Genomic DNA, 26,027 nt, shown 5'->3' with positions numbered 1-26,027 from the left:
CGTAGTGTTAGGTAAGGGATAAATGTAGGGGTATGGGTGGGTTGCGCTTCGGCAGGTTGGTGTGGACTTGTTGGGCCGAAGGGCCTGTTTCCACACTGTAATGTAATCTAATCTAAGAGGTGTGTTTTGTCTTTTTGTTTATTTGAAAAGAAAAATGGAGAGTTTGAGACAGAGGTGATGCTTAGTCTGTTCCTGGCCAATAAAGTAAACAGCTTGAGGCACCTTGGAGTTTTTTTATTTAAAAGTTGGAATAATAGATGCAACCTGAATGGGTGGGGTCAGGCTCCCACAGATCCAGGGTTTCAGTTTAGCTTTTAGGGCTTTGAAGCTGTCCATAGCAAAACACTATCTCTCTGCCAGAACTTTCTTTTGATGTTCTTTCCTCCTGGATTGGAAAAATATTGCATGAGACAATTTTACTGAATTTGCCTTTGCCAAGGGTATGTTTATGGGATGTTACCATTTTGAAGCAATTGCTGTTGAGTCCTTCAATGATTTATGATTTTGTTAAGTTTGCCAACAGTGTAAAGTTATTCCAAGTCTTTTTCCTTTGTTTGTGCTTGACCTGTAAAGAAAAAGCATGTTCTGAGTAAAGCTGAGTAGTATGACCAATCCAATTACATCTGGAACACAGCACCTTACAATTGCTTTAAGAAATGTTAGGCCATCTCTTTGATGAGTTTAAGGTGTGTTTAGTCTGCCCTATAACAAGACTGAAAAGGTGCTGCAGGAGGGAGGGCTTTTGACTACTGAGGTTCGGAACCATTTCTGCGAGAGTTAGGACCTGCACACCTTAGGTGAGTTACATCTGAACAGGAATGGGAACATCCTTTTGGGGAGTATTGCTAATATTATTGGGGCAGATTTAAAACTAAATTGGCTTGGGATTGAGATCCCAACAGGTAGCTTAGTGGGGAGAGAAGCTGAGTTGGAATTGGAAGTTAAAACACTAGTGAGGGGGTTTGGAAGGCAGAGGAAGCATGGGCTAAAGAAGCAAGTTTAAGGCTCAATGGAATATTTCAATACAAGGAGCCTCAGATATAGAATTGATAGATACATGAGGGACATTTAAGTGACTCTTGGATAAGCACATGGAAGTTAGTACAATGAAGGGTAAAGGGTATGTAGGTTAGTCTGATCTTAGAGGGCCAAAGGGCCTGTACTGTTCTGTGTTCAGAGAAATAAAACCAACGGGTTGAGGGCAAAGATACGAACATTGAATTGTTGACCAAGACTTGGCTAAAAGATGGGCTAGATTCAATATTCCTGGATTAAAGATAAAATGGAGGGGGAATAGAAGAGCAAGTTAGGGATGTCACACTATTGATCAAGGAATCCATTATGTTAGTGAAAAGGGATACTATCTTGCAAGGTGTGTCAAATGAAGCCTTTAAATAGGAGTAAAATACACAAAAGAGGCAAACACTATTGGAACTGTAGGCTCCAACAGTAAGGGAGGGGATCAAAATATCAAATTTCAAGTGTAAGAATGATACAGCAGTACTAGTCCAGGAGTTTGCCTATCAGAGTATCATCTTGGATAGTTTTAGTGTAAGAGGGAGGAAGCAAATTTCCAAAATTACATAAAGAATGTTTTCAGCTAGTAAGTAGACACCCAAAACAGGACAGAACAGTTCCCAGGGTGAAGGATTCAATAACGAGAAGTCACGCTTTCAAGGCGAGAGGTGAAAAGCTTAAGGCAAGTACTTTACATAGAGGGTGGTAGGGTGCCTGGAACGCGTTGCCAGCAGAGGTAGTAGAGGCAGGCACGGTAGATTCATTTAAGATGCATCTGGACAGATGCAGGAGGTGGAGCAGGGGGATACAGAGGCTTAGGAATTGGGCGACAGGTTTAGACAGTGGATTTGGATCAACGCAGGCTTGGGGTGGGGGAGGGGGTGTGCCAAAGGGCCTGTTTCTGGGCTGTAAATTTTCTTTGTTCTTTAGAACATAGAACATTACAGCACAGTACCTGCCCTTCAGCCTCAGTGTTGCACTGACCTGTGGAACCAGTCTGAACCCATCAAATGACACTATTCCATTTTCATCCATATATTTATCCAACAACCATTTAAATGCCCTTAAAGGTTAGTGAGTCTACTACTGTTGCAGGCAGTGCATTCCACGTCCCTATTACCCTGAGTAAAGAAACTACCTCTGACATCTGTCCTATATCTATCACCCCTCAATTTAAAGCTATGTTCCCTCATGCTAGCCGTCACCATCTGTGCCGTCCACTCTATCTAACCCTCTGATCATCTTCCATCTCTCAATTAAGTCACCTCTTAGCCACCTTCTCTCTAACAAAAACAGCCTCAAGTCCCTCAGCCTTTCCGCATAAGACCTTCTCTCCATATCAAGCAACATCCTGGTAAATCTCCTCTGCACCCTTTCCAAAGTTTCTATAAGGCGGTGACCAAAATTGTATGCAATACTCCAAGTGCGGCCACACTAGAGTTTTGTACAACTATAGCATGATCTCGTGGCTCCAAAACTCAATCCCTCCACCAATAAAAGCTAATACATCATATGCCTTCTTAATAACCCTATCAACCTGGGTGGCAACTTTCAGGGATCTATATACATGGACACAGATCTCTCACTGCTAAGAATCTTATCATTAGCCCAGTACTATTTATTCTTGTTGCTCCTTCCAAAGTAAATCACCTCACACTTTTCCACATTAAACTCCATTTGCCACCTGTCAGCCCAGCTCTGCAACTTATCTATGTCCCTCTGTAACCTGCAACATCCTTCAGCACTATCCACAACTCCACTGACCTTAGTGTCATCCACAAATTTGCAAACCCATCCTTCCCTCATCTAGGTCATTTATAAAAATGACAAATACCAGTGGTTCTAAAACAGATCCTTGTGGTACACCACTAGTAACTGAACTTCAAGATGAATATTTCCCATCAACCATCATGCTATCTTCTTTCAGCTAACCAATTTATGATCCAACCCACTAAATCACCTTCAATCCCATCCCTCCATATTTTATGCAATAGCCTACCGTGGGAACCTTATCAAATGCTTTACTGAAATCCATATACATCACGTCAACCACTTTACCCTCATCCACCGGTTTGGTCATCATCTCAAAGAACTCAATAAGGTTTGTGAGGCAAGACCTACCCTTCACAAAACCATGTTGACTATCCCTAATCAATTTATTCCTCTCTCGATAGGATTTAAATCCTATCTCTTCTAACCTTTTCCAACACTTTACCCACAACTGAAGTAAGGCTCACTGGTCTATAATTACCAGGGTTATCCCTACTCCCCTTCTTGAACAAGGGGACATTTGCTATCCTCCAGTCTTCTGGCACTATACCTGTAGACAATGACGACATAAAGATCAAAGCCAAAGGCTCTGCAATCTCCCCGCTGGCTTCCCAGAGAATCAGAGGATAAATCCCATCCGACCCAGGGGACTTATCTATTTACACACTTTCCAGAATTGCTAACACCGCCTTCTTGTGAACCTCAATCCCATCTAATCTGGTATCCCTGTATCTCAGGATTCTCCTCGACAATGTTGTCTTTTTCCAGTGTGAATACTGATGAAAAATATTCATTTTGTGCTTACCTCTATCTCCTCGGACTCCACACACAACTTCCCACTACTGTCCTTGATTGGCCTAGGGCCCTAATCTTTCTCTAGTCATTCTTTTGTTCCTGATATACCTATAGAAAGCTTTAGGGTTTTCCTTGATCCTACCTGCCAATGACTTCCCATATCCCCCACCCACCTACCCCGGCTCTTCTTAGCTCTTTAGGTCTTTCCTGAAGAACTTGTAATTCTCAAGTGCCCTAACTGAGCCATCACATCTCCTCCTAACATAGGCCTTCTTCTTCTTCCTCTTGACAAGAGATTCAACTTCTTTAGTAAACCACAGCTCCCTCACTCGATCACTTCCTCCCTGCCTGACCAATACATACCTATCAAGGACATGCAGTAGCTGTTCCTTGAATAAGCTCCACATTTCAATTGTGCCCATCCCCGCAATTTCCTTCCCCATGCAATGCATCCTAAATCTTACCTAATTGCATCATACATGTCTCCCCCCAGTAATAACTCTTACCCTGCAGTATATATGTATCCCTTCCCATTGCTAAAGTAAACATAACCGAATTGTGGTCACTATCACCAAAGTACTCACCTATCTCCAAATCTAACACCTGGCCGGGTTCATTACCCAGTACCAAATCTAATGTGAGCTTGTCCATTGTTGGTCATACACATTGGACAAAAATTGATCCATCTAAAGTACTCGAACTATAGTATTTCCAATCAATATTTAGAAAGTTAAAGTTCCCCATAACAACTACCCTGTTATTCTCACTCCTATTCAGAATCATCTTTGCTATCCTTTCCTCTACATCTCTGGAACTATTTGGAGGCCTATAGAAAACTCCCAACACTGTGACCTCTCTTTTCCCATTTCTAACCTCAGCCCATACTACCTTAGTAGATGAGTCCTCAAACATCCTTTCTGCCACCGTAATATTATCCTTGACTAACAATGCCACAACTCCCCCTCTTACCATCTTCTCTGTTCTTGCTGAAACATCTAAACTCCAGAACCTGCAACAACTATTCCTGTCCCTGCTCTATCCATGTCTCCGAAATGGCCACAACATCGAAGTCCCAGGTACCAACCCATGTTGCAAGTTCCCCCACCTTATTCCAGATGCTCATGGTGATGAAGTAGACATACTTCAAACCACCTTCCTGATTGCTGGTGAACTCTTGTGACCTTGAAACCATATTTCTGACCTCACCACTCTCAACCTCCTGGACGCTGGAACTATAATTTAGGTTCCCATCCCAAATAGCATTAGCATATTTCTCCCCCCAACCCAAGATATTGGTACCCTATGGTTCAGATGTAGACCATCCTGTTTGTAGAGTTCCCACCTACCCCAGAATGAGCCACAATTATCTGTGTGTCTGAATCCCTCCCTCCTGCACCATCCCTGTAGCCATGTGTTCAATTCCTCTCTCCTGACTCATCAGCTCGCTAGCACATGTCACAAGCAACAAACCAGAGATAACAACTGTTTGTTCTCGCTCTAAGCTTCCACCCTAGCTCCCTGAACTTCTGCCTTAGATCCACATCCCTTTGCCTCCTTATGTTGTTAGTGCCTATGTGGACCACGACTTGGGGCTGCTTCCCCCACTGCTTCAAGGATCCCGAAAACACAATCCAAGACATCACAAACCCTGGCACCTGGGAGGCAACACACCAATTGAGAGTCTCTCTTTCCCACAGAATCTCCTATCTGTCCCCTGAATTATGTAGTCCCCTAATGCTCTGCTCCTCTCTCCCCTTCCCTTCTCAGGAAGGGGGACAGACTATGCCAGAGACCTGTCCCCCCAACAGTATCCAAAACAGTATACTTGTTATTGAGGGGAACGGCCACAGGAGTTCCCTGCACTACCTGCCGGTTCCCTTTCCATTCTCTGATGGTAACCCATCTACCTTCTTCTTGTATCTGAGTGTGGCTACCTCCCTGTAACCCCCTCCCGAATGATCCAAAGTTCATCCAGCTCCAGCTCCCTAACAGTTTCCATGGAGCTGGAGTTGGGTGTACTTCCTGCAGATGCAGTCAGCAGGGACACTCGAGGTGACCCTTACCTCCCACATTCTGCAGGAGGAACATTCAACTGCCCTAACTACCATTCCCACTGTTCTAAATTCTCAAAGAGACGATAGAAACAAATATTTAAAAAAACAAATTAGTTACCTTTCCAATCCGGGGCACAGACCTTTTGTTTGATTAGAAGAGGAGGATGGGTGGGAGACACTACCTAAGTAGTGTTTCAGGTAACACAACCACCCAAATATGTTACCTCAGTTACTCAGCAGTCCAGTGTCTGCTCCTGCTCAGCATGCACTCCTCCTGTTCACAAGGTAAGTTTATATAATTTTAAATTTACCTTCTCGGCAGGCCCCTGGTGCCTGCTGTTACACGACCCACTGTTGCTGCTACTAGCGAAATGAACCTAATATTCAAAAGTCAGGCTATCAGTAAGAACCTTTTGGATATACTAAACATAACTCAAGACTGAGAATTGCAATGATATGGAGGAAGATATCCAGATATGAACATATGGACTGGGAAAGAATCAAGTTTTAAACTAAATTTTAAAAAAGATGCAAATTTGGTCCAGGTGAACAAAGAGCAGCTGTTTCCAATTAAAATTGAACAACGTAATCATGCTAGGAAGATATAGCAAGAGAATAAAATTCTAATGATAAGGGTGTGACTAAGAGCAAACAACTATAAATACCAAGGGATTCATAAGTTAGCACAAAGAGTGAAACTTGTGACAGAGACCGAAGGCTGATTACAGCAGAAACCCACATGTATTATAAAATGTGCAGGGGAGGAATTCCAAAAGGAAATAAGGAAACCTAAGAAATTGCATCAGAAAGTATTGGTGAATCGAATAAAGGAAAACAGAAGGGTTTTTAAAACAAAAAATGTGTAACTAGGAAAGTATAAAGACGAGAGGTAATCTGTTTACAGCCAGAAGACTTAGCAGTGCTCAGTGAACATTTATTGACCTTCAGTGTAAAAAGAAGACAGGTACAGACCTGTCAGGTGGTTAAATCTTCTTAATCCCGCCTCTGCTGCCTTTGAAATGGAGACTTCCAGTTTTTTTAACATCTCATTTCTTTAAGTGCCAAACCCTCAAAATGTTGCAATGGAGCTGAAAGGGTCAGTGCTTCAAAGATTTGCTGCTACAGCTGAGTGGTGGTCTAGTCAAATGCAAAGATCTTAAGACATAGTAGCTGAAATTAGGCCATTCAGCCCATCAAGTCTGCTCCGCCATTCAATCATGGCTGATAGTGAGAGAACGGGGTTGAGAAACCTTTCTCCCCATAATCTTTGATGCCCTATGATAATCAAGAACTTATCTCTGTCCTAAATACACTCAATGACTTGGCCTCCAGGCTTCTGTGGCAATGAATTCCATCGATTCACCACTCTGGCTGAAGAAGTTTCCCCTCATCTCCATTCTAGAAGGGTCTTCCCTATGAAGTCAGAGACAGTGACTGACTAAGGAGTCATCCTGCGAAAGGCTATTCGGAAACCTGATGATGTAGGCACCAAGGGTTGCTTTCCTATTTCAGGGATCTATTGTGGACAGTCTGGTTTAGAATCACTAACATTTTGGATAGATCAATTTGGAGTTACAAAATTGCACTTCTACTTTTGATATACACAGTACAGTTCTTTCGAAAGGAACTTTCCTATATTTTTATCATCCAGTTACTCTAGTTTCAAAAGGGAAATGTAATGAGGCTATCTGAGTTTATTGAAACTAATTTTACTTCAAAGCACCACATAATACCTTCAGTATGTACAATATGACATCTCAAATGAGTTAGAGAGAAAATTTACAAAGTACTCAAGACCACTAGACGTTGACTGCCATCTCCCTCTGATAGCATGATAATGAATTCTTCCATTATCAATATCCGAGGCGTTAGCCAACCAGAAACTGAACCAGGCCACTCAATACCATGGCTCCAAGTGCAGAGGCTGGAAGTTCTGAGGAGGGTAACTCATCTCACACCATTATCTAAAAGCACAAGTCAAATGTAATGGAATGTTCACCCATCTACTTGGGTGGAGTGCAGTTCCCAAATTGAGATAGCTCAACACTAAGACAAAGCAGCTTCCTTACTTTTGCCTCTGGACAGTGAATGTCCTGAAAGTCTCCCCAGCAGCTCTGAAAGTGTAACTACACCATATGTCAGTAACTCAGTGCAGTTTAGCACCACCTCCATGGTTAACTAGAATGGGCAACATGAACTTTGGCCTTGCTACCAAAGAATGTGCACCTTGCACAAGACAGCATCAACAGGATAAATAACAGGAAGAGTCATTAGGTTACATCAGACTAATGCCTTCTCTCCTGCTCCAAAGAATTCAAGTTAGTCTAGTCCCCAAGACTTCTCGTCTGCACATGTTTAATCACACTTGGGTGGTGACAGTCGTAGAACTTTCTTTGGAACAGCGATACCAATATCCAGCATTGACATGAAAGTTTAAAACTACAATGAACAGCAGTGGTAGCCATGTCTGATGTTTACAAACAACATTCCAGCAAGATGGAGGGAGTTGTAAATTAAGGAGGCCACAGGAGATAGTCTCAGGCGACAGCCAATCAACCACAGGAAAAAGACTAGCAATTGCAGAGCAGGCAGACTCCGTTAACTAACACCTCAAGGCAGCATATTCTGGAAGGTTGTGTAGCAGCAAGTTGCAATTGTTAAGTTGAGAACATGCAGCAGACCCAATGCAAAGCAGGAGCCAATTTCAGGTAGACAAATTCAAGCGGTAGGCAGAATTAGCAGACTTGATGGCAGATGGGCCCAATGGCCAGAGCAACTGAAAGCTACAAGCCAAGTGAAAATGGACCAATGCTCCCAAACAAAATGAAGAACAAGACAAAAACAAGTTTAGCCTGATTTAATATGCTTCAAGGAGAAAGTGAGGACTGCAGATGCTGGAGATCAGAGCTGAAAATGTGTTGCTGGAAAAGCGCAGCAGGTCAGGCAGCATCCAAGGAACAGGAGAATCGACGTTTCGGGCAAGAAGGGCTTATGCCCGAAACGTCGATTCTCCTGTTCCTTGGATGCTGCCTGACCTGCTGCGCTTTTCCAGCAACACATTAATATGCTTCAAAACTACCACATGGAGACAGCACTTCTAAGCTGTTCATGTATGGAGCACTCAATAGGCTATATAATGGCACAATTGGCACTGAAGATTCTCATTCAGGAGTTCAGACTTCTTACAAGGGTCAGAACAAGTCAGCATGTTCTTGTATTCTCACTGAATACATGATCTCTCCTAAAACTAGGGTTGGTTAATGATTCAGCAAGACAACCAGAATACGAAATGGACAGGTTGGACCGAAGGGTCTGTTTCCATGCTGTACACCTCTGACTATGAAATCTCAAATATTTTGTTACTGGACAGAATGGCTAGTCAGGGTAGAAATAGCCAGATACCATCAGCTGAATACATGGCTGGAGAGATGTACAAAGATGGTGTACTTGCTGAAGCAAACAGGGAGAGTTTAAACTAAAATGGCAGGGGAATGGGAGCTGAAAGAACTGGGAGTAACAAGGGCAAAATTAGAAAAGACATTACTGAAAGTTTGCTTCGGGAATATTTGGAAACATCATAAAGGCAATGCAAGAAACACAAAGATAGAGTCACTATAGTCCTACCTGCTCATTGGGCTTCTAGAGAGAAGACTGGTGATGATTTAACCCAAGGGTCACCACACCTCAGATGAGGGGCAGGGTTGAGAAGCAGAGTGCCTCATGGTAATGTCAGCTGGTGCCAGAATTAAACCCATGCTAATACATCACTGATTGTAAGCCAGCCATCCAGACAACCAACCCCCTTAATACGCAAGATCAGAAAGAATGCTAACTATAATGTTGATTATATTGTACATAGGTAACTCCATCCCAATGGTTACATTTAGTCACCTGCAACACTTTAAGACAGGGCTTTGTTGTCATCATGATTCTTTGCCAAGGGCTAACAAACTTGGGACTGTCTTATTCAACTTTGGAAGTCTGGATCAGATACTAAACAGATGCTCCTCAGCCTTTTAGCTGGAAATCAAACAGTAGATAATGGTCTTCAACCTGTTTGCAATCCCATGGTACTTTCCTATGTTAAAATGAAGCTAAGTCAGAAGATGTTAGAATGTCACAATGTACATTGGCTATACTTAGGCAGAATACTATAATATTAGGAGAAAGTGAGGACTGCAGATGCTGGAGATCAGAGCTGAAAAATGTGTTGCTGGAAAAGCGCAGGAGGTCAGGCAGCATTTGATGCTGCGCTTTTCCAGCAACACATTCTACTATAATATTAGGTCAATCAATTAATGTACTTTCATTCTGTGATTATAGCTGAAATAAGTCATTTATAAGGTGCTAGTTTCAAAATTAAGTTCCCTACTAATCTTACAATTCTTCCCCTTGAGGCTGAAAGTGCTTTGCATTTGATGCCTCACAAAATTTTATCTATCATGCAGTTGTAGATAGAATTCTAATTTCTGCATCATCACCTCTAAGTTAGCTTAATGCAGAAGTTCAGCTCCTCATGGAATATCTGTCATGTTTAAATTATTTGGCATGTCATAAGTAAATGAGAAAGAAGGTAAAGACAGCTCACTGATTTAATTACTGTTACCCACATAAAACAGTGACTGAATCCAAGCTCTCACATGCTATTCAATAAAGATTGGAAAATTAGTGGGGTGGCACGGTGGCTCAGTAGTTAGCACTACTGCCTCATAGCACCAGGGTCCCAGGTTTGATTCCAGCCTTGAGCGACTGTCTGTGTGGGTTTCCTCCCACAGTAAAGAGATGTGCATGCCAGGTGAATTGGCTGTGCTAAATTGCTCATAATGTTAGGCACATTAGTCAGATGGAAATGGGTTTGGGTGGGTTACTCTCCGGAGGGTCGGTGTGGGCTTGTTGGGCTGAAGGGCCTGTTCCCACACTCTGGGGAAACTAATCTAAAAAACTTGGTTTCAAATACTTTCCATCCTATTTCTCTTTGCTAAGTATGATAGCTTGCTTTCTATCTTTCCACTCGTGTAATTCTAACCAAACAAGTCATTGGCCATACTCTTAATAGAAAACGAGAGTTTCATTTTTTAATTCACAATATAATTTGTAATTTGCGCAAGTCAAAAATACTTCCTTGGAATCTTTCGCTCTTACAGGTGAATATTTAACTTTCTCACCCCTTGTCTTAGTGTTCTTGATCACTCGTTAACCTTTAAATCACCTACATATTTGTATAGTTTGAGGTTTCAGTTTACCCTTCATTAACATTCACTGCATCCATAATCGGAATAATATCAACCACATTTATGCTCCTTAATTTGGTTTTACTCAAGTTCCCCACCTGCAGATCATCACCAAATACCATTGATATATTGTACATTGACTCTGTTCTCCTGCCTTCCCTTCATCTGTATCTGTCCTGAGGATCCTTATGTGTTTGCACTCAGCCCTTAATTGTTTAGATTAGATTCTCGACAGTGTGGAAACAGGTCCTTCAGCCCAACAAGTCCACACTGACCCTCTGAAGAGTAACCCACCCAGACCCATTTTCCTCTGACTAACACACCTAACTATGGACAATTTAGCATGGCCAATTCACCTCACCTGCATATCTTTGGATTGTGGGATCAAACTGCAGGAAAACCACACAGACACTGGGAGAATGCGCAAACTCCACACTGACAGTTGCCCAAGGCTAGAATCGAACCTGGGACCCTGGCGCCGTGAGGCAGCAGTGCTAATCACTGAGACACCGGGCCCCCATTTCCCTCATTATTGTTCTTCAAATTTTGCTCACTTCAGCCTTTAGCCAAGCTGATTCACTCCAGGTGACCAAGAAAACAGCTGAAGACACTAGATATTGTGAAGGCTACTGGCCCTGACACCATTCCAGTAATAGTACTGAAGATTTGTGCTCCAGAACTGTTTTAGTACAGCTTTAATACTGGTGTCTACCTGACAATTTGGAAAGTTGCCTAGGTATGACCTGCATACAAAAGGACAAATCCAACCCAGCCAGTTATCACTCCAGTCTACTGTGAAGGGATGGAAAGGATAATTAACATTGCTATCAAGCAGCACTTGCTCAGTAACAACTTCCTCTTAGGTGCTCATTATGGTTCCACCAGGGCCATTCAGCACATACTCTTATTACAGCTTTGATTCAAACAGACTAAACAGCTGAACTCCAGAAGTGATATGACAGTAACTGCTTTGACATCAAGACAACTTTTGACCAGGGTATGGCAATCTGGAGGCCTAACAAAACTAGAGAGTCAATGTGAATCAGGGTGAAACTCTGGATGGAGTCATACCTAAAACAAAGGAAGAGGATAGTGATTGTTGGAGATCAGTCATCTCAGTTTCCAGAGGAATCTGTAAGAGATCCTCAGATAAGCATTCTGGGCCCAACCTTCTTCAGCTGCTTCATCAACGACCTACCTGTTTTAAGGGGGCCAACATCATCCCTGGGCCTAAGAAGGCTCATGCAGCATGTCTCAATGACTACCGCCCAGTGGCCCTAACTTCCATGGTCATGAAGTACTTTGAAAGGCCAGTCATGGCATTAATCAACTGCAATTGACCCACTCCAATTTGCCTATTGGACCAAAAGATCCAAATCAGATGCCATAATCACTGGCCCTTCTCTCCTCCCTAGAACATCTTGACACCCAGCTACATAAGAATCCTACTCATTGACTACAGTTCAGCCTTCAACACTATTGTCCCCTCGAGACAGATTACTAAACTTAGTGATCTCGGACTAAGCCCCACTCTCTGCAACTGGATCCTCAGTTACCTGACCCATAGGCCACAGTCAGTGAAGATTGGGGACAATATTTCATCCTCACCAACACTCAACACTGGAGCCCCCCCCAAGAGTGCGTATTCAGCCCCCTACTGTACTCACTGTATACCCCAACCGCATCGCCAAATACCAGACTAATGCCATTTACTAGTTCGCTGATGACACTACCATAATAGGTCAAATCTCAAATGGTGACGAAACGGACTATAGCCGGAAGTGGAAGACCTGGAAAAATGGTGCACTGAGAACAACCTAACTCTCAATGCTGGCAAAATCAAGGAACTCATTATTGACTTTTAGCTGGATGTTACTCATGCCCCCCTACACATTAACAGCACAAAGATGGAATGAGTGGAGAGTGTCAAGCTCCTGGGAATGGTCATCCACAACAAGCTTTCTTGGACTCATGTGAACGCACTGATTACAAAGGCCCAACAATGTCTCTTCTTCCTCAGGCAGCTGAGGAAATTTGGCATGACGGCAAACACCCTTGCCAATTTTTATGGGTGCAGCAGAGAGCATTCGGTCTAGATCTATCACTACCTGGGATGGCAACTGCACCATTCGAGATCGGAGACGGTTACAGAGAACGGTGAACTCGGCCCGGACAATCACAAAGGCCAACCTCCCATCTATAGAATCCATCTACCAGGCCCACTGTCAAGGAAAGGCCGCCAGCATTCTCAAAGATCCATCCCACCCTGGCAATGTTTTTCTACAACCTCTACCATCGGGGAGAAGGTACAGAAGCCTGAACACACACACCAGGAGAAAGTGAGGTCTGCAGATGCTGGAGATCAGAGCTGAAAATGTGTTGCTGGAAAAGCGCAGCAGGTCAGGCAGCATCCAGGGAACAGGAGAATCGACGTTTCGGGCATAAGCCTGAAGAAGGGCTTATGCCCGAAACGTCGATTCTCCTGTTCCCTGGATGCTGCCTGACCTGCTGCGCTTTTCCAGCAACACATTTTCAGCTCTGAACACACATACCAACCAGTTTTGCAACAGTTTCCACTCTATTGTTGTTAGAATACTGAATGGATTCAAACTCTTAACATTCGCTTTTACTTGTGTTTTTGTTTTTGTCACTGTTTACCTATTATTTCCTATCTATGCTACTTAACTATGTGATCTGCCTGTATTGCTTGCAAGGCAAAGCTTTCCACTGTGACTCAGTACAATTCTCTTCACGAGATGATCAGAAGTGGGGGATGTTTGCTGATGATTGCAATGCTCAGCACCATTTGCAACTGTTCAGATACTGAAGCTGCGCATGATAAAAATGTTGCAAAACCTGAACAACATCTAGGGCTGGGATTACAAGTGGCAGATAAGATTCATGCCGCACATACCATTTTCAATGAGAATCTAACTTTTGCATTTTTTTTATAATTAGTGGTATTACCATCACTGAACTCCCCACTAACACCACCCTGAGATTACCATTAACCAGAAACAGAGTCAACTGGCCACACATACAGTGGCTTCAAGAGCAGGTCTGTGGCGAGGAATCCTGCAGGAGGAAACTTGCCTCCTGACACCCCAAAGCTTGTCCACTATTCACTTTAAAAGGGACCTTAGGGGGCAGCTTTTTCCACACACAGGGGTCCGTATGTGAAACGAACTGCCAGAGGAAGTGGTAGATGCAGGTACATGTACAACATCGAAAGACATTTGGACAGGTGCATGAATAGGAAAGGGATAGGAGCCAAACAGACATATGGGACTAAGTCTAGTTGGGGAAATTTGGTCAGCATGGATAAGTTGGACTGAAGGGTCTGTTTCCATGTTGCATAACGAGAATGGGAAATAAAGTAATCGGCAGATAATTCAAGCCAGTGCTAAATAATGGGAACAGGAGTAAATGTCAAGGCATTATGCACAGAGCATTTGTAATAAAGTGAATGAATTAGTTTTGTAAATGGATATAAAAAGATATAGTTAGGATTACAGAGTCGTGGTTATAGGGTGACCAGGAATGGGAACTCTTTCTTATTTAGTCACAGGATGAGGATGTCAATGGCAAGGCCAATATTTACTGCCCATCCCAAATCAGGCACTTAAGAGTCAACCATTTGCAGTGGCTGTATAGTCTCATTTGGCCAGACCAGGGAGGATGGCAATAGATGTGGAGCTGCAGAAACACAGGTCAGATTAGCATCAAAGCAGGACAGGCAATGACCCTTCACCAGGACCTGATGAAGGGTTCCAGCCCAACATGCTTGCTCTGATGTGGTCTGACCTGCTGCGCTTCTCCAGCTCCAGATCTATTGACTCTCGTTTCCAGCATCTTGCAGTCCTTATTGACTCCAGGTAAGATGGCAGTTTCCTTCCCTAAAGAACATTAGTGAACCAGATGGATAACTGAATATCTATGGTTTTCAGGAACAGGAGGGAAAGGAGTTGGGATAGCATTGCTGGTTAAAGACATTAATACTGTCATGAGAAAAGATTAGCTCCAGTGAAGTTGAATCTGTATGGGTAGAGCTTCCAAACATCAAGGGGCAGAAAGTGAGAGCAATGGTGGGGAAGGTATTAATTAGAGCCACAGCAATAAAGGTAATATTTGAGTGACTTAATCTACAAATGTATCAAGACAAATCAAATCAGTAAAAGCATGCCATAGAAAAGAAATTTTTGACATGTGCATTGGATGCTTTTCTGCACCAATATGTTGAGGAAGCAACTCAAAAACAAGTCTTCACATTGTACAGTGAGAAAGGAATAGTCAGCAATTTTGTTGAAGGGCTCATTACAGATTGATATATTATCACAAACTTTCATTAACATGGACTATGACAGTGGATTCTGAGACAATGGCCCTGAACCTAAGCAGGAGACGACATCTATGTGCATTATGAGGCATAAGCTGTTTATGATAGATTGGGATCATTAGTTAAGGGATGATGGCAAATGGGCAACAGCAAACGTTTAGAGTGCATGGTAGACCTGCAGTGATTGGTCATCTGTTTAGCATATATGAAATAGAGAAGGTGGCTATAGCACAGCCATCAAGGGAAACTAGGGACACTTTAATCCAAGGAAAGGGCATACAAATTGGCCAAAGAGAGCAGACCTGAGGGCTGGGAACAGTTTAGAATTTAACAGAAGGTGTGATTGAAAAGAAAATCAGCTAAGTGAGAGCTTGCAGGGAGCATACTTAGAGAAGCTTTTTTATGTGAACAGGAAGAGAGGTTAGTGGAAGTCATGTTGGTGTTGGATGGGGAATAAAGTTAGTATATTTTGTCATCTTTACAAAGCAGAACACATTTATAAAATTTGAGGTATGTATATATAAAGTGAACAAGTGTCACTTCCCTAGAATGGGGGATTTCAAGACTCCGACGCATATTTAATGAGAGAAAGATTTAAAAAAGGACATGAGGAGAAAACATGCCCCCTAGTGGTTTATGTGTGGAATTAAGTGCCAGAGGAAATGGCAGATTAGATTAGATTACTTACAGTGTGGAAACAGGCCCTTCGGCCCAACAAGTCCACACCGCCCCGCCGAAGCGCAACCCACCCATACCCCTACATTTACCCCTTACCTAACACTATGGGACAATTTAGCCTGGCCAATTCACCTGACCTGCACATCTTTGGACTGTGGGAGGAAACCGGAGCACCCGGAGGAAACCCACGCAGACACGGGGAGAACGTGCAAACTCCACACAGACAGTCGCCTGAGGCGGGAACTGAACCCGGGTCTTGGGCGCTGTGATGCAGCGGTGCTAACCACTGTGCCACCCAGATGCATGTACAGTTACAACATTTAAGAGACATCTTGATAATTACATTAGTAGGAAGGGTTTGGAGGGATGTGGACCAGGTGCAGGCTGGTGAGACTAGTTTAGTGTGGGACTATGGTCAGGATGGACTGGTTGGACCAAAGAGTCAGTTTTCGTGCTGTACGATTGACTATAACGAATAACATCCAAAACATTTTGAATACTAGATCTAAAGGGGAACTGAAGGAAATCAGTTAGTACAGAAACGGTTGGGAAAGTAATGGGATTAAAGGCCAAATTCTTAGGGCCTGAATCTACATTCCAGAGTGGCCCTAGAAATAAATAGATGCATTAGTGGGTCACCCTCCAAGACTCTATAACGGTACCTACACAGTTGGCTAATGTAACCCTACTATTTAAAAAAGGCAGGAAGAAAAGTTAGGGAATTATAGGCTGGTTAACCTGCCATCAGTAGAGAAAATGCCAGAGTCCATTACAATGGATTAATAGCGAAGCAGTTGGAAAAGTGACAGGATTGGACAGAATTAGCATGGATGTACACAAGGGAAATCATGCTTGATAAATCACTGGAAATAGAGGCTGTAACTAGTAGAGTTAGTCAGAGGAAAAACTAGTGGATGCAGTTTACTTATTGCCAGGAGTTTGACAAGGTCACAAACAGGTGTCCAACATTTAAAATTAAAACACTGATTGGGGGCAACATACTGATGTTTGTTAAGAACTAACTGGCAGGAAGGGAACAGGTCATTTACTGCATGAGAGCCAGCCACAAGGTGGGACAACAGGGATCGGTGCTTGGACCCCCAGACGAGAACAGCAAAAAAGGTAATACTTTCATATTTGCAGCCAACACAAAGCTGGATGGAAGGTTGAACTGTGAGCAAGATGCAGAGATGCTTCAGTGTGAGTTAGACATGTTGAGAGAGTGAGCAAATACTCAGAGTTGGTGTATAATGTGTACATATGGGCAGTTATCCACTTTGGCAGCAACACAGAAAAGCAATTTTCCAAAATGGCAACAGATTAGGAAAGAGATAGGGCAACACTACCAGAATACCCTTGTACACCATTACCAAAAGGAAGTATGCAGGAGCACTGGATAAAAGGTGAATGATTTCCTGGCCTTCCTAGCAAGAGGATTGGAATACAAGAACAGGGACACCTTGCTGCAGGGACCTGGTGAAACCACAGCCAGCATACAACAAAAATGCAAATGTTTTGTGGAATGATCTGGGCAGGCTATTTAGGATTGAGAACGTTCTTCTCCAATAGTGATCCTGTGAAATTTTATCAGAGTAATAGAGTCTAAACCACTACTTTCAATAAGGGTTAGATAGAGGGCAGCATGGTGGCTCAGTGGTTAACACTACTGCCTCAGCACCAGGAACCCAGGTTTAAATTCCCACATTGGATGACTGTGCAAACACTGCACATTCTCCCAGTGTCTGCATGGGTTTCCTCTAGGTGTTCCAGTTTCCTCCCATAATCCAAAGATATATGTTTGCCAGGTGAATTGGCCATGCTAAGTTCCCCATTAGTTGGGGTAAATATATAGGAGGAGAAAATGGGTCTGCGTGGGTTACTCTTTGGCTGGTCAGTGTGGACTTGTTGGGCCGATGGGCCTGTTTCCACACTATAGGGAACCTAACCTAATCATATCACTGAGGTTTAAAAAGGTATTAAACAGAATGGACCAAAAGCAGGAGCTGAGTAAGACAATGAGACACTATTGTATTGAATGGTGGATCAGGCTGGAATAGATGACCCCTGCTCCTAGAAGGCAGCAGCACAGCCAACAATATCTTGTACTTGCACCATTTAGCCCACTGCAAAGTTTACCCAGCTACCAATGTGTAAAGTTGCACCTGCAATGGTCACTTCAGGGTAGTCTACTGCAGCAAGCAGCTCAGAGCTCAAACAGGTTCTGGTTCCTCCTCTGCATCTGATCGACAAAGCGGTGACTGTATGGGATTTTTCAGCCACATCATCTGTGCTGTGTTCCAAGTACTGAATAAAAGCTTGCGCTGAATGGTATCTCCAAGTTTATCTCAGCACAAGTTAAAGAAAACCCAGTCAGCAAGTGTTGTAGTAAAAAAAGTACATGTTCTGTAGGCCACAGAACCATGGAAGAAACCAAAGACCATTCAACCCATGACATCTACACTGGCCAAAAGAACTGTCAGTCTTCCAAAAAGAGCAACATTTAATTAACATTTTACATTTAAAATGACATTGCCACTTGTACAAGTGGCAGAGGTCAGACATTCCAGATACAGCGTGAGTGATATCTATGACAGCTCGTCCATTGCAGAAACTTGCTTCGTCTTGGTTTGCTCAGGTTAATTCAAGCCCAGGGCTAAATGGAGGGCTTGACCAGCTTGTTAATAGTCAGAGATCCACAGATTACAACTCCCCCTACCACCAAGGCTGACAGCAGCAGAGCCACAGCCCCCACGACTCCCACTACAATCATCAGGTCCACACCATCTGGGAAAAGGGAAAAAAAAAATCATTGGTTAGCTCTTAATACAGGGAAGGTTCAAGTAAGCCAGGTGATTCTAGATCCTTACTGTGCTCAGGAGTTCCTTGCCCATTTGATATATTCTGGTTTTCTCTTTGCATTCTAGAAGCCAGGATTACCAAGGGTCCCATCTGAATTTCACCTGCCTTCCTTAGTTGGTCTTCCTGAGACAGAGACACTAAACAACAGTGTTTATACATGACATTTAACAGTTGAAATGCTAAAGTGTTCATCAATCCAACATGAAGTTGGGAGCCAGTTGGCTGGATGACAGGTTTGGCAATGCAGAGTGACAATTATTATCCATAAGAGATGCCTTCTCAACCTTACCAAAGGTACAACAACTCAGATTAAACCATCAGCCATCAAGTGAAAGTTAACTTGAAACAGCAAGGTAAGCCAGCAAAATAATTTGCCCCCAGGAATACATACCAGCTGCTCTCTGCTGAAAGAGAACATTTCTTCTGCTACCTCTGCAGTTCCCATGGTCACAGCATCGACAAATTTCATTCAATCCCTCAACAGGCATCCACCTATAGAAAAGGGAAATTTCTCAGCTTGCCATCAGTAATTTGCAGAGAAGCTAAAGGTAAGGCACTTACTCGTTGTCCAGTTTTTGGAAGAAACAAGCTTTGTTGACTGAATCTGGTACTCCATCTATCTCAGTGACTTTTAAATTACAGGTGATGAAAATCTGCAATGGAAGTCTCAAATCAGAGGCCATCTGTGATACTGTAGACTTAACATTAACTATTCAGATTAAAAGAATCAGCAATAACATTCTGAAATAAACTTTCCAGAGACAAAAAAGGACAAGGAGAAATTGCCTAAGGACAGTATGCTAATTAACCATTGTGGGATGAGGGAGGGGAAGCAAGCTGATGGGGGGAGAGGTGGTAACTGCTTGATAACCTGCTGCCACATGTCAAATGGACAATTCAGATTACCTCCAGACATTCCTTCTGCAAAGGGATTAATTCCTGGAAAATTGCATTGTGAACAGAGTCAATGCCAAATGTAACAAAGAAGAGAAGCTATCAAGGTCTGGACTTAACTCCAGAAGTTTAAATGAATGCTGTAGATGAATGAATCTAAAGGATCAACAATGTCACTAACATTACAAGACAAAACTCCAATAAGTAATCAGTTCAGGAGTCTTCAGTAGCAGAAGCTCAAGAACACTACACAAGTATCAAACTCTGAACATCAAGACAGACACTGTTGGTTGGACTCCTAGCTAAATGTTCTATTAACCAATTAAGTGGCAAAGAAAATTACATCACAAGAACAGGCCCTTCAGCCCACCAACCCTGCACCAATCCAGATCCTCATCTAAACTTGTCACCTTATTTTCTAAGGATCTGTTTCCCTCTGCTCCTTGCCCATTCATGTATCTGTCTAGATACATTAGAATGATGCTATCGTGCCCACCTGCATTAGCAATGTCTAAAGAATTTCCACCATACCTCCCTTAAATTTTCCCCTCTTACTTTGAAGATGTGATGCTAGTAATGGAGTCTGAAACTTTATTGCTGGAACAGCACAGCAGGTCAGGCAGCATCTAGGGAACAGAAGATTCGACGTTTCGGGCACATCTCCAGCGTCTGCAGACCTCACTTTCTCCTAGTAATGGAGTCCCCCATTCTGGGAAAAAGCTTCTTGCCATCCACCCTGCCTATACCTCATGATTTTGTAGACCTCAAATCAGGATTTCACCCCCCCCCCCCAACTCCATCTTTCTAATGAAAGAAATCTAATCTACTCAACCTCTTCATAGCTAGCACCCTCCATACCAGGCAACATCCTGGTGAACCTCCTCTGCACCCTCCACCAAAAAGGAGGTGGACGCTTTGGAATACAGTGACCAGAATTATACACAGTATTCCAGATGTGGCCAAACCAAAGTCCTATACAACTGTAACATGACCTGCCAACTCTTGTACTCAATACCCCGTCCAAGGAAGGAAAGCATGCCATATGCTTTTTGACTACTAATGACGAGTGTTGCCACCAGGGAACAATGGACCTGAACACCCAGATCTCTCTCCATAATCTCCCTCCCAGACTTTTTCTGTCTAGTTCGCTCTTGAATTGGATCTTCCAAAATGCATCACCTCATTTGCCCAAATTTAACTCCATCTGCCATTTCTCCACCCAACTCTCCAATCTATGTTCTGCTGTATTCAGACAGTCCCTTCACTAGCTGCTACTCTGCCAATCTTGGTCTGATTAGCAAGTTTGCAGATGACTATCTATACATAAATGATCTGGAGGAAGGTATATATGTAGCACACATTTATGCAATAGTTATGCAGAATTATGAGGCTTAACTTGCCAACTTGAAGGGTCTTGTTTGCTATGTGAAACATTTAAATAATGTTTCAGTATTTGATAGTGAAATGTAAGTGGCCAAACAGTGGTTTGTGGTAATTTAGACAACACATCCAACTCAAACGTGATGGCTCCCATTGCATGGGATCCCTCCCTCCCCCCAAATATTGATGATTTGGGACAGACGCATGCAGAATTAGATGGAGGGGACAAAATAGTGACCAGAACCTGGAGGTGAAAATACCACTCTCGTTTTTGCCAAAGGGGGAAGCAGGCAAGGTGTGGCTCACAGGTGAAACCTCACAACTCAGCCTGACCACTTGAAATTAGTGTTGCATTCAAATAGCCCATTTTCAATATTCCATGGGCCTTAACACCATAGAACATTCTAGTGCAGTATAGTCCCTTTGATGTTGCAACGACCTGTGGAACCAATCTGAAGCCCATTTAACCTACACTATTCCATTCTGACCATATGTCTATCCAATAATTGTTTAAATGCCCTTAAAGTTATGAGTCTACTACTGTTGCAGGCAGTGCATTCCACGCCCCTACTACTCTGACTATCTATTACCGCTCAATTTAAAGCTATGTTCCTTCATGCTAGCCATCACCATCTGAGGAAAAAGGCTCTCACTGTCCAACCTTTCCAACCCTCCATCTTATGTCTCAATTGAGTCACCTCTCAACCTTCCTCTAACAAAAACAGCCTCAAGTCCCTCAATCTTTCCTCATGAGGCCTTCCCTCCTATCAGGCAACATCCTGATAAATCTCTGAACCCTTTCCAAAGCTTCCACATCCTTTCTATAATGGGAAGAGTGGGAACCACAATTGTCACAAACACCTTTGGAGGACATACATGGTCTGTTTCAATATCCTTATCTGAAATGATCAGAAGAGGGCTGGGATTTTGAAAAAGGTGAATCACATCCATTACTGTTTAGCAAACACTCCCTATTGGACTACTTTGACCAGCCATCTGATATTGATTAAGAAACATATTACCATCTGTTCTTACAATTTCAAGAAAGATACTTGCGACCTTTCTGAAGTTATCACAGCGGAGGTCATTACAAAAATGCTTTTGCTCTGCCTTCTGCTAAGTTCACGCCTTGAAATTTTTAGTGAAGCCTTGGAAGGGTTAACTTTGACATTATTAATAAAAAATAAGTTTTCAACATTAAACTCTTGAACTTAGTATTTTTATGAGTTTCATGAATGGCATTCTGACACTCAGCCTTAATAGTACATTGTTAGAAGCTTTAACTTTTATTTTCATAGATCCAGAGGGGCTGCCCGTGGTTAATAATGGAGAAGCTGCTCTGCAGGTAGCATAATGCAAATTGAACAGAGGGCCTGACAGCTAAGGCAATTTTACAATGTTTAAGATTGGGACAAGCCTTCTAACCACCTATATCAGCACTCAATCATCTCTACATGCTGCCTACACTTGTGTTAGTGGAGTTACACTCCCATCCGCCCTCTATTACAGGATCCTTTAAACTCAAGCAATCTGCATAATCAGGAAGTCTCCCCAAATCTAGCAACAGTATGACTAACATAGCACAGAAAAAAACTGCTTCATAGCACTAAGTCCACGCCAGCTCTCAGCAGCAAGCTAACATTAGGAATGTGTGACTGGTAAAGTCCTGTAAGTTTACTTTTCTCTCCAGTATCTATGGGTGGCATGGTGTCTCAGTAGTTAGCACGGTTGCCTCAGCACCAGGGACCCAGGTTCAATTCCTGCCTCGGGTGACTGTGGAGTTTGCACGTTCTCCCCATGTCTGCATCGGTCTCCTTCAGGTGCTCTGGTTTCCTCCCACAATCCAAAAGGTGTGGATGTCAGGTGAATTGACTATGCTAAATTGCCCATAGTGTTAGATGCATTAGTCAGGGATAAATATAGGGAAGGGGAATGGGTCTGGGTGGGTTACTATTTGGAGAGCTGGTGTGGACTTGTTGGGCTGAAGGGCCTGTTTCCATACTGTAGGTAATTTAGTCTAATTAGCTTTTGAAAATTACTGTTGAAGCTGCTCATCTTTTCAGCCACTCCATTCTTGATCAGATCTGTTTCCTTTGGTTAAGAGGCTTCAGAATAGTGAACTTATACCCAAAATGTCAACTCTCCTGCTCCTCGGACACTGCCTGACTTTTGGGCTTTTCCCAGCACCACACACAATGCTGATCTCCAGCACCCACAGTCCTCACTTTCTACTTCTGAATAGTGAAACAGTTTCTCCTTGCTCGACAAACCCCTGAATTTTGAGCTGTTCAATTAAACCCCTCAACTTCAAATTGGAGAACAATCCCAATAGTACGTTGCTCCAGAGGTGTTAACTCAGATGACCTTACCAAGTTCTTTCCCTTGGAGAATCTGAATGCACACAGGCTGATCTGGAGTTTGTCCTGATGAACTCTTGGAGACACAAAAGAAGAACAGGAATCACTAGCGTGACTATCCATCAGGCAACTGGAAGGAAGTAGACAGAATGCATCAGTGTACTAGTAAGACTAAATAACAAGCTTTATCCAAGACTAACTGTGCATACCCTCACCCATTGAAATCAATAAGTTGGTATCTGGGAGTGGAGTCCTTGTCTGGAGTCACTGTCGCCACACAGCTATCAACATAAAGTCTCAAGGGCTCATGGTCTATAGTCATGACAGAGGCCTCAATATGGATGAGCTCTCCCAGATAGTAGACATTTGATACACGCTCTGCATCCCACTTATCTAGAAAGTGGATGAAAGAGTCAAAGATGTTACAGCTACCACAGTTTAAACTCAATCATAGCTTAAAATTCCAGCTATAGTTTAGAACAAGCATCGTGGGCCTTACCATTCATCTGTCGCAAAGAATATGATAGAAATCCTCTTCTCTTCAAGAGAGATTTGAAGGGGAGCCAGGTGGGCCACACAGCTTGACTATTGACATCATCATTCCTACCAGAAGGAAAAGGCCATCAACTTCCAGTTTACACTGAAAACCAGAACATAGAACAGCGCTGGGGAGTATTACCTGGGGTAATGGCACTCAATGAGAGCAATGTCTGAACTAGTCCTCACTATAGCCAGCCTGGGTTCCTTTAGCATATAGTACAGGTGGGTGGAGTAGAGGAAATGGTGCTTGGTTACCTGAAGAGTAGTAATTGTTAACTTCTTAGTTAAGGATCAAAAAAAATTAAAACAAAGAGGAAGTAGTCATCCTCTGGCTCTTCCCCTAAAAAGGGAAAGAACAAGAGGAGGCAAGATATTGGTGGTCATCTAATTCCACTATCTTACCATTACAGTAGTGCCACACTCAGGGAGGGGATAGTAAAACAGCACAATGTTTGTCCCTGCATCCACATAAGTGAACAGGCACCCTGCAGGCCCAAGAGTCAAATCCACAGCCTGGATTAAGTAGCCAGTTCCAAGTAGGTCTAACTTGACTATCACTAGTAATGCCTGCTCCCCACACAGAGCAGCAATAGCATGCAAGGAGGAGGAGTGGAAAACACTTGTAATGGAGGCAAGAACCCAATCACTAGGAATGAGGTCAGGAGTCACCCTGAAGCTGCCCTTCAGAATCTCTTGCTGTGTTAAATATTCACTATGATTACAACAAACTACTCCAATTAAAAGGACGGAAAATAAGGACCACATTACTAACCACCCTTCCTACACACTGCTGAATACAAAAACCCAGCAAACATGCTGTTTAGAATTAGCCTGCTTATATTCAGCTCAACCCACCCACTTCCTCACCAATAGGAAGTTTCTAAAGAATACACAGCCCAATTGAATCAATTATAATAATCATGTGTTTTAGCATCCTCTGTCCTGCCAATGTCACTCTGTCTCAGAATTCATATTAGAATTATGGAGGGTGCAGTCTCCCCTTTCAGTTAATTTAATAAGAATTATTAAATCATCACATGGGAATATTTAAGAACTTAAACAATTAAGTAACCTTTCCAAAGGGCCACTGCATTATATTCTAAATTATGATAGTTAACTCAAAAACTTATCAAATTATAATTCTGTTTATTAAATCCACAATGCTGTCCACTCTATCTGCTGTCCCTGAGCCATAGAAAACCTCAAACAGGCACAGCAGGCTGTTACTCTGAACAATTGAACACCGAGATAGTTACAGAATTCAGGCCGGTGGGCAGCTTGGTCAAATCCCCCTGTTTTCTGCTCTCTGTCTGGACCTTTAAGGTAGCTATCATGGTGAGGCCAGGGGCAGATTCAGGAAGAGATCCCCTCCATGTCTGGCCAGCCAAATGTCAGGAGTGTGAGACTGACCGTCTACATTGCTAGAAGCAGCAAAGAATCCCCAAATCCTCTCACGTTTCTCATGATGGTGGGTGGGATTGGAACAAATTGAGGTTAGCGCAGTTTCATCTGCTCCACTGAAACTGGGTTTGGAGTCCCTGCTGACCAGAGCCGGGGACAGCGGATATCAGGAACAGTGGGGATTAGACCAGGGGATAGGCTTATTCTCAGTGCATTTCTTAGAAATAACCTGGGTACCTCTTTGTAAGATCTGAGGACTGCAGGTGTCCCACCTTGAGAATGGTGTTTGGGGTGAAAGGTCAAGTTCATCATCAATATGATGGAAGATGAAGGAGCAAAGAGTGATGATTTGCACCCGTTATGCACAGAGGCAGCCGTCCGCGAAAAAGACTTACCAACTCTCAGCCCCATACTACAATTAGCTTAATGAGTTGGACACACCAAGTTTGTGCACTGCCTGTCACTGATGGAATCAGCCCTGGTAGGTCACAAATTACAACACCTCACACCCATAAATGGGACAAATGCATTTTAGTACTCCATTCCATGGAATTGTTTGGGGTGGGGACGACATAGTTGGGTTTTTACACTGATTCGAACCTGCGCTGTACCTTCTCAATGGGTGCTGCTTGTTAACCCTGCCCCAAGCTCCACTACTGACATCATTCACTCAAATGAGTTTGACGACGGACGTTGACTGACTAGATCGTGGCGC

The 26,027-nt window shown here is 43.0% G+C and overlaps 1 protein-coding gene across 1 annotated transcript; it reads right to left on the bottom strand.

Moving 5' to 3' along the window:
• Positions 1–18,363: 18,363 nt before the first annotated feature.
• Positions 18,364–24,718, bottom strand: LOC122544295 (zona pellucida sperm-binding protein 3-like). Its single transcript, XM_043683386.1, has 9 exons — positions 24,314–24,718; positions 24,051–24,166; positions 23,871–23,974; positions 23,587–23,764; positions 23,384–23,501; positions 19,302–19,393; positions 19,132–19,232; positions 18,749–18,877; positions 18,364–18,665 (listed from the first exon to the last, which is right to left on the bottom strand). The coding sequence occupies exons 1-9, from the start codon at positions 24,674–24,676 to the stop codon at positions 18,535–18,537; spliced, it is 1,332 nt and encodes a 443-aa protein (XP_043539321.1). The 5' UTR covers positions 24,677–24,718; the 3' UTR covers positions 18,364–18,534.
• Between the last annotated feature and the right edge of the window lie 1,309 nt (positions 24,719–26,027).

Source organism: Chiloscyllium plagiosum, chromosome 48 (genome assembly GCF_004010195.1).
Source record: "Chiloscyllium plagiosum isolate BGI_BamShark_2017 chromosome 48, ASM401019v2, whole genome shotgun sequence".
Taxonomy (NCBI): Eukaryota; Metazoa; Chordata; class Chondrichthyes; order Orectolobiformes; family Hemiscylliidae; genus Chiloscyllium; species Chiloscyllium plagiosum.
Note: the sequence above shows the minus strand (reverse complement) of the source record. Positions and strands in the feature narration are given on the sequence as shown.

Excerpts from the sequence above, each read along its gene's own strand:
- LOC122544295 (XM_043683386.1), bottom strand. The coding sequence starts at position 24,676 with ATGTGGTCCTTATTTTCCGTCCTTTTAATTGGAGTAGTTTGTTGTAAT. Across the intron at positions 19,394-23,383 it reads TCTCCAAGGGAAAGAACTTG|ATTTTCATCACCTGTAATTT; the intron begins GTAAGGTCATCT and ends CTTCCATTGCAG. Across the intron at positions 19,233-19,301 it reads TTCCAAAAACTGGACAACGA|GTGGATGCCTGTTGAGGGAT; the intron begins GTAAGTGCCTTA and ends CCTTTTCTATAG.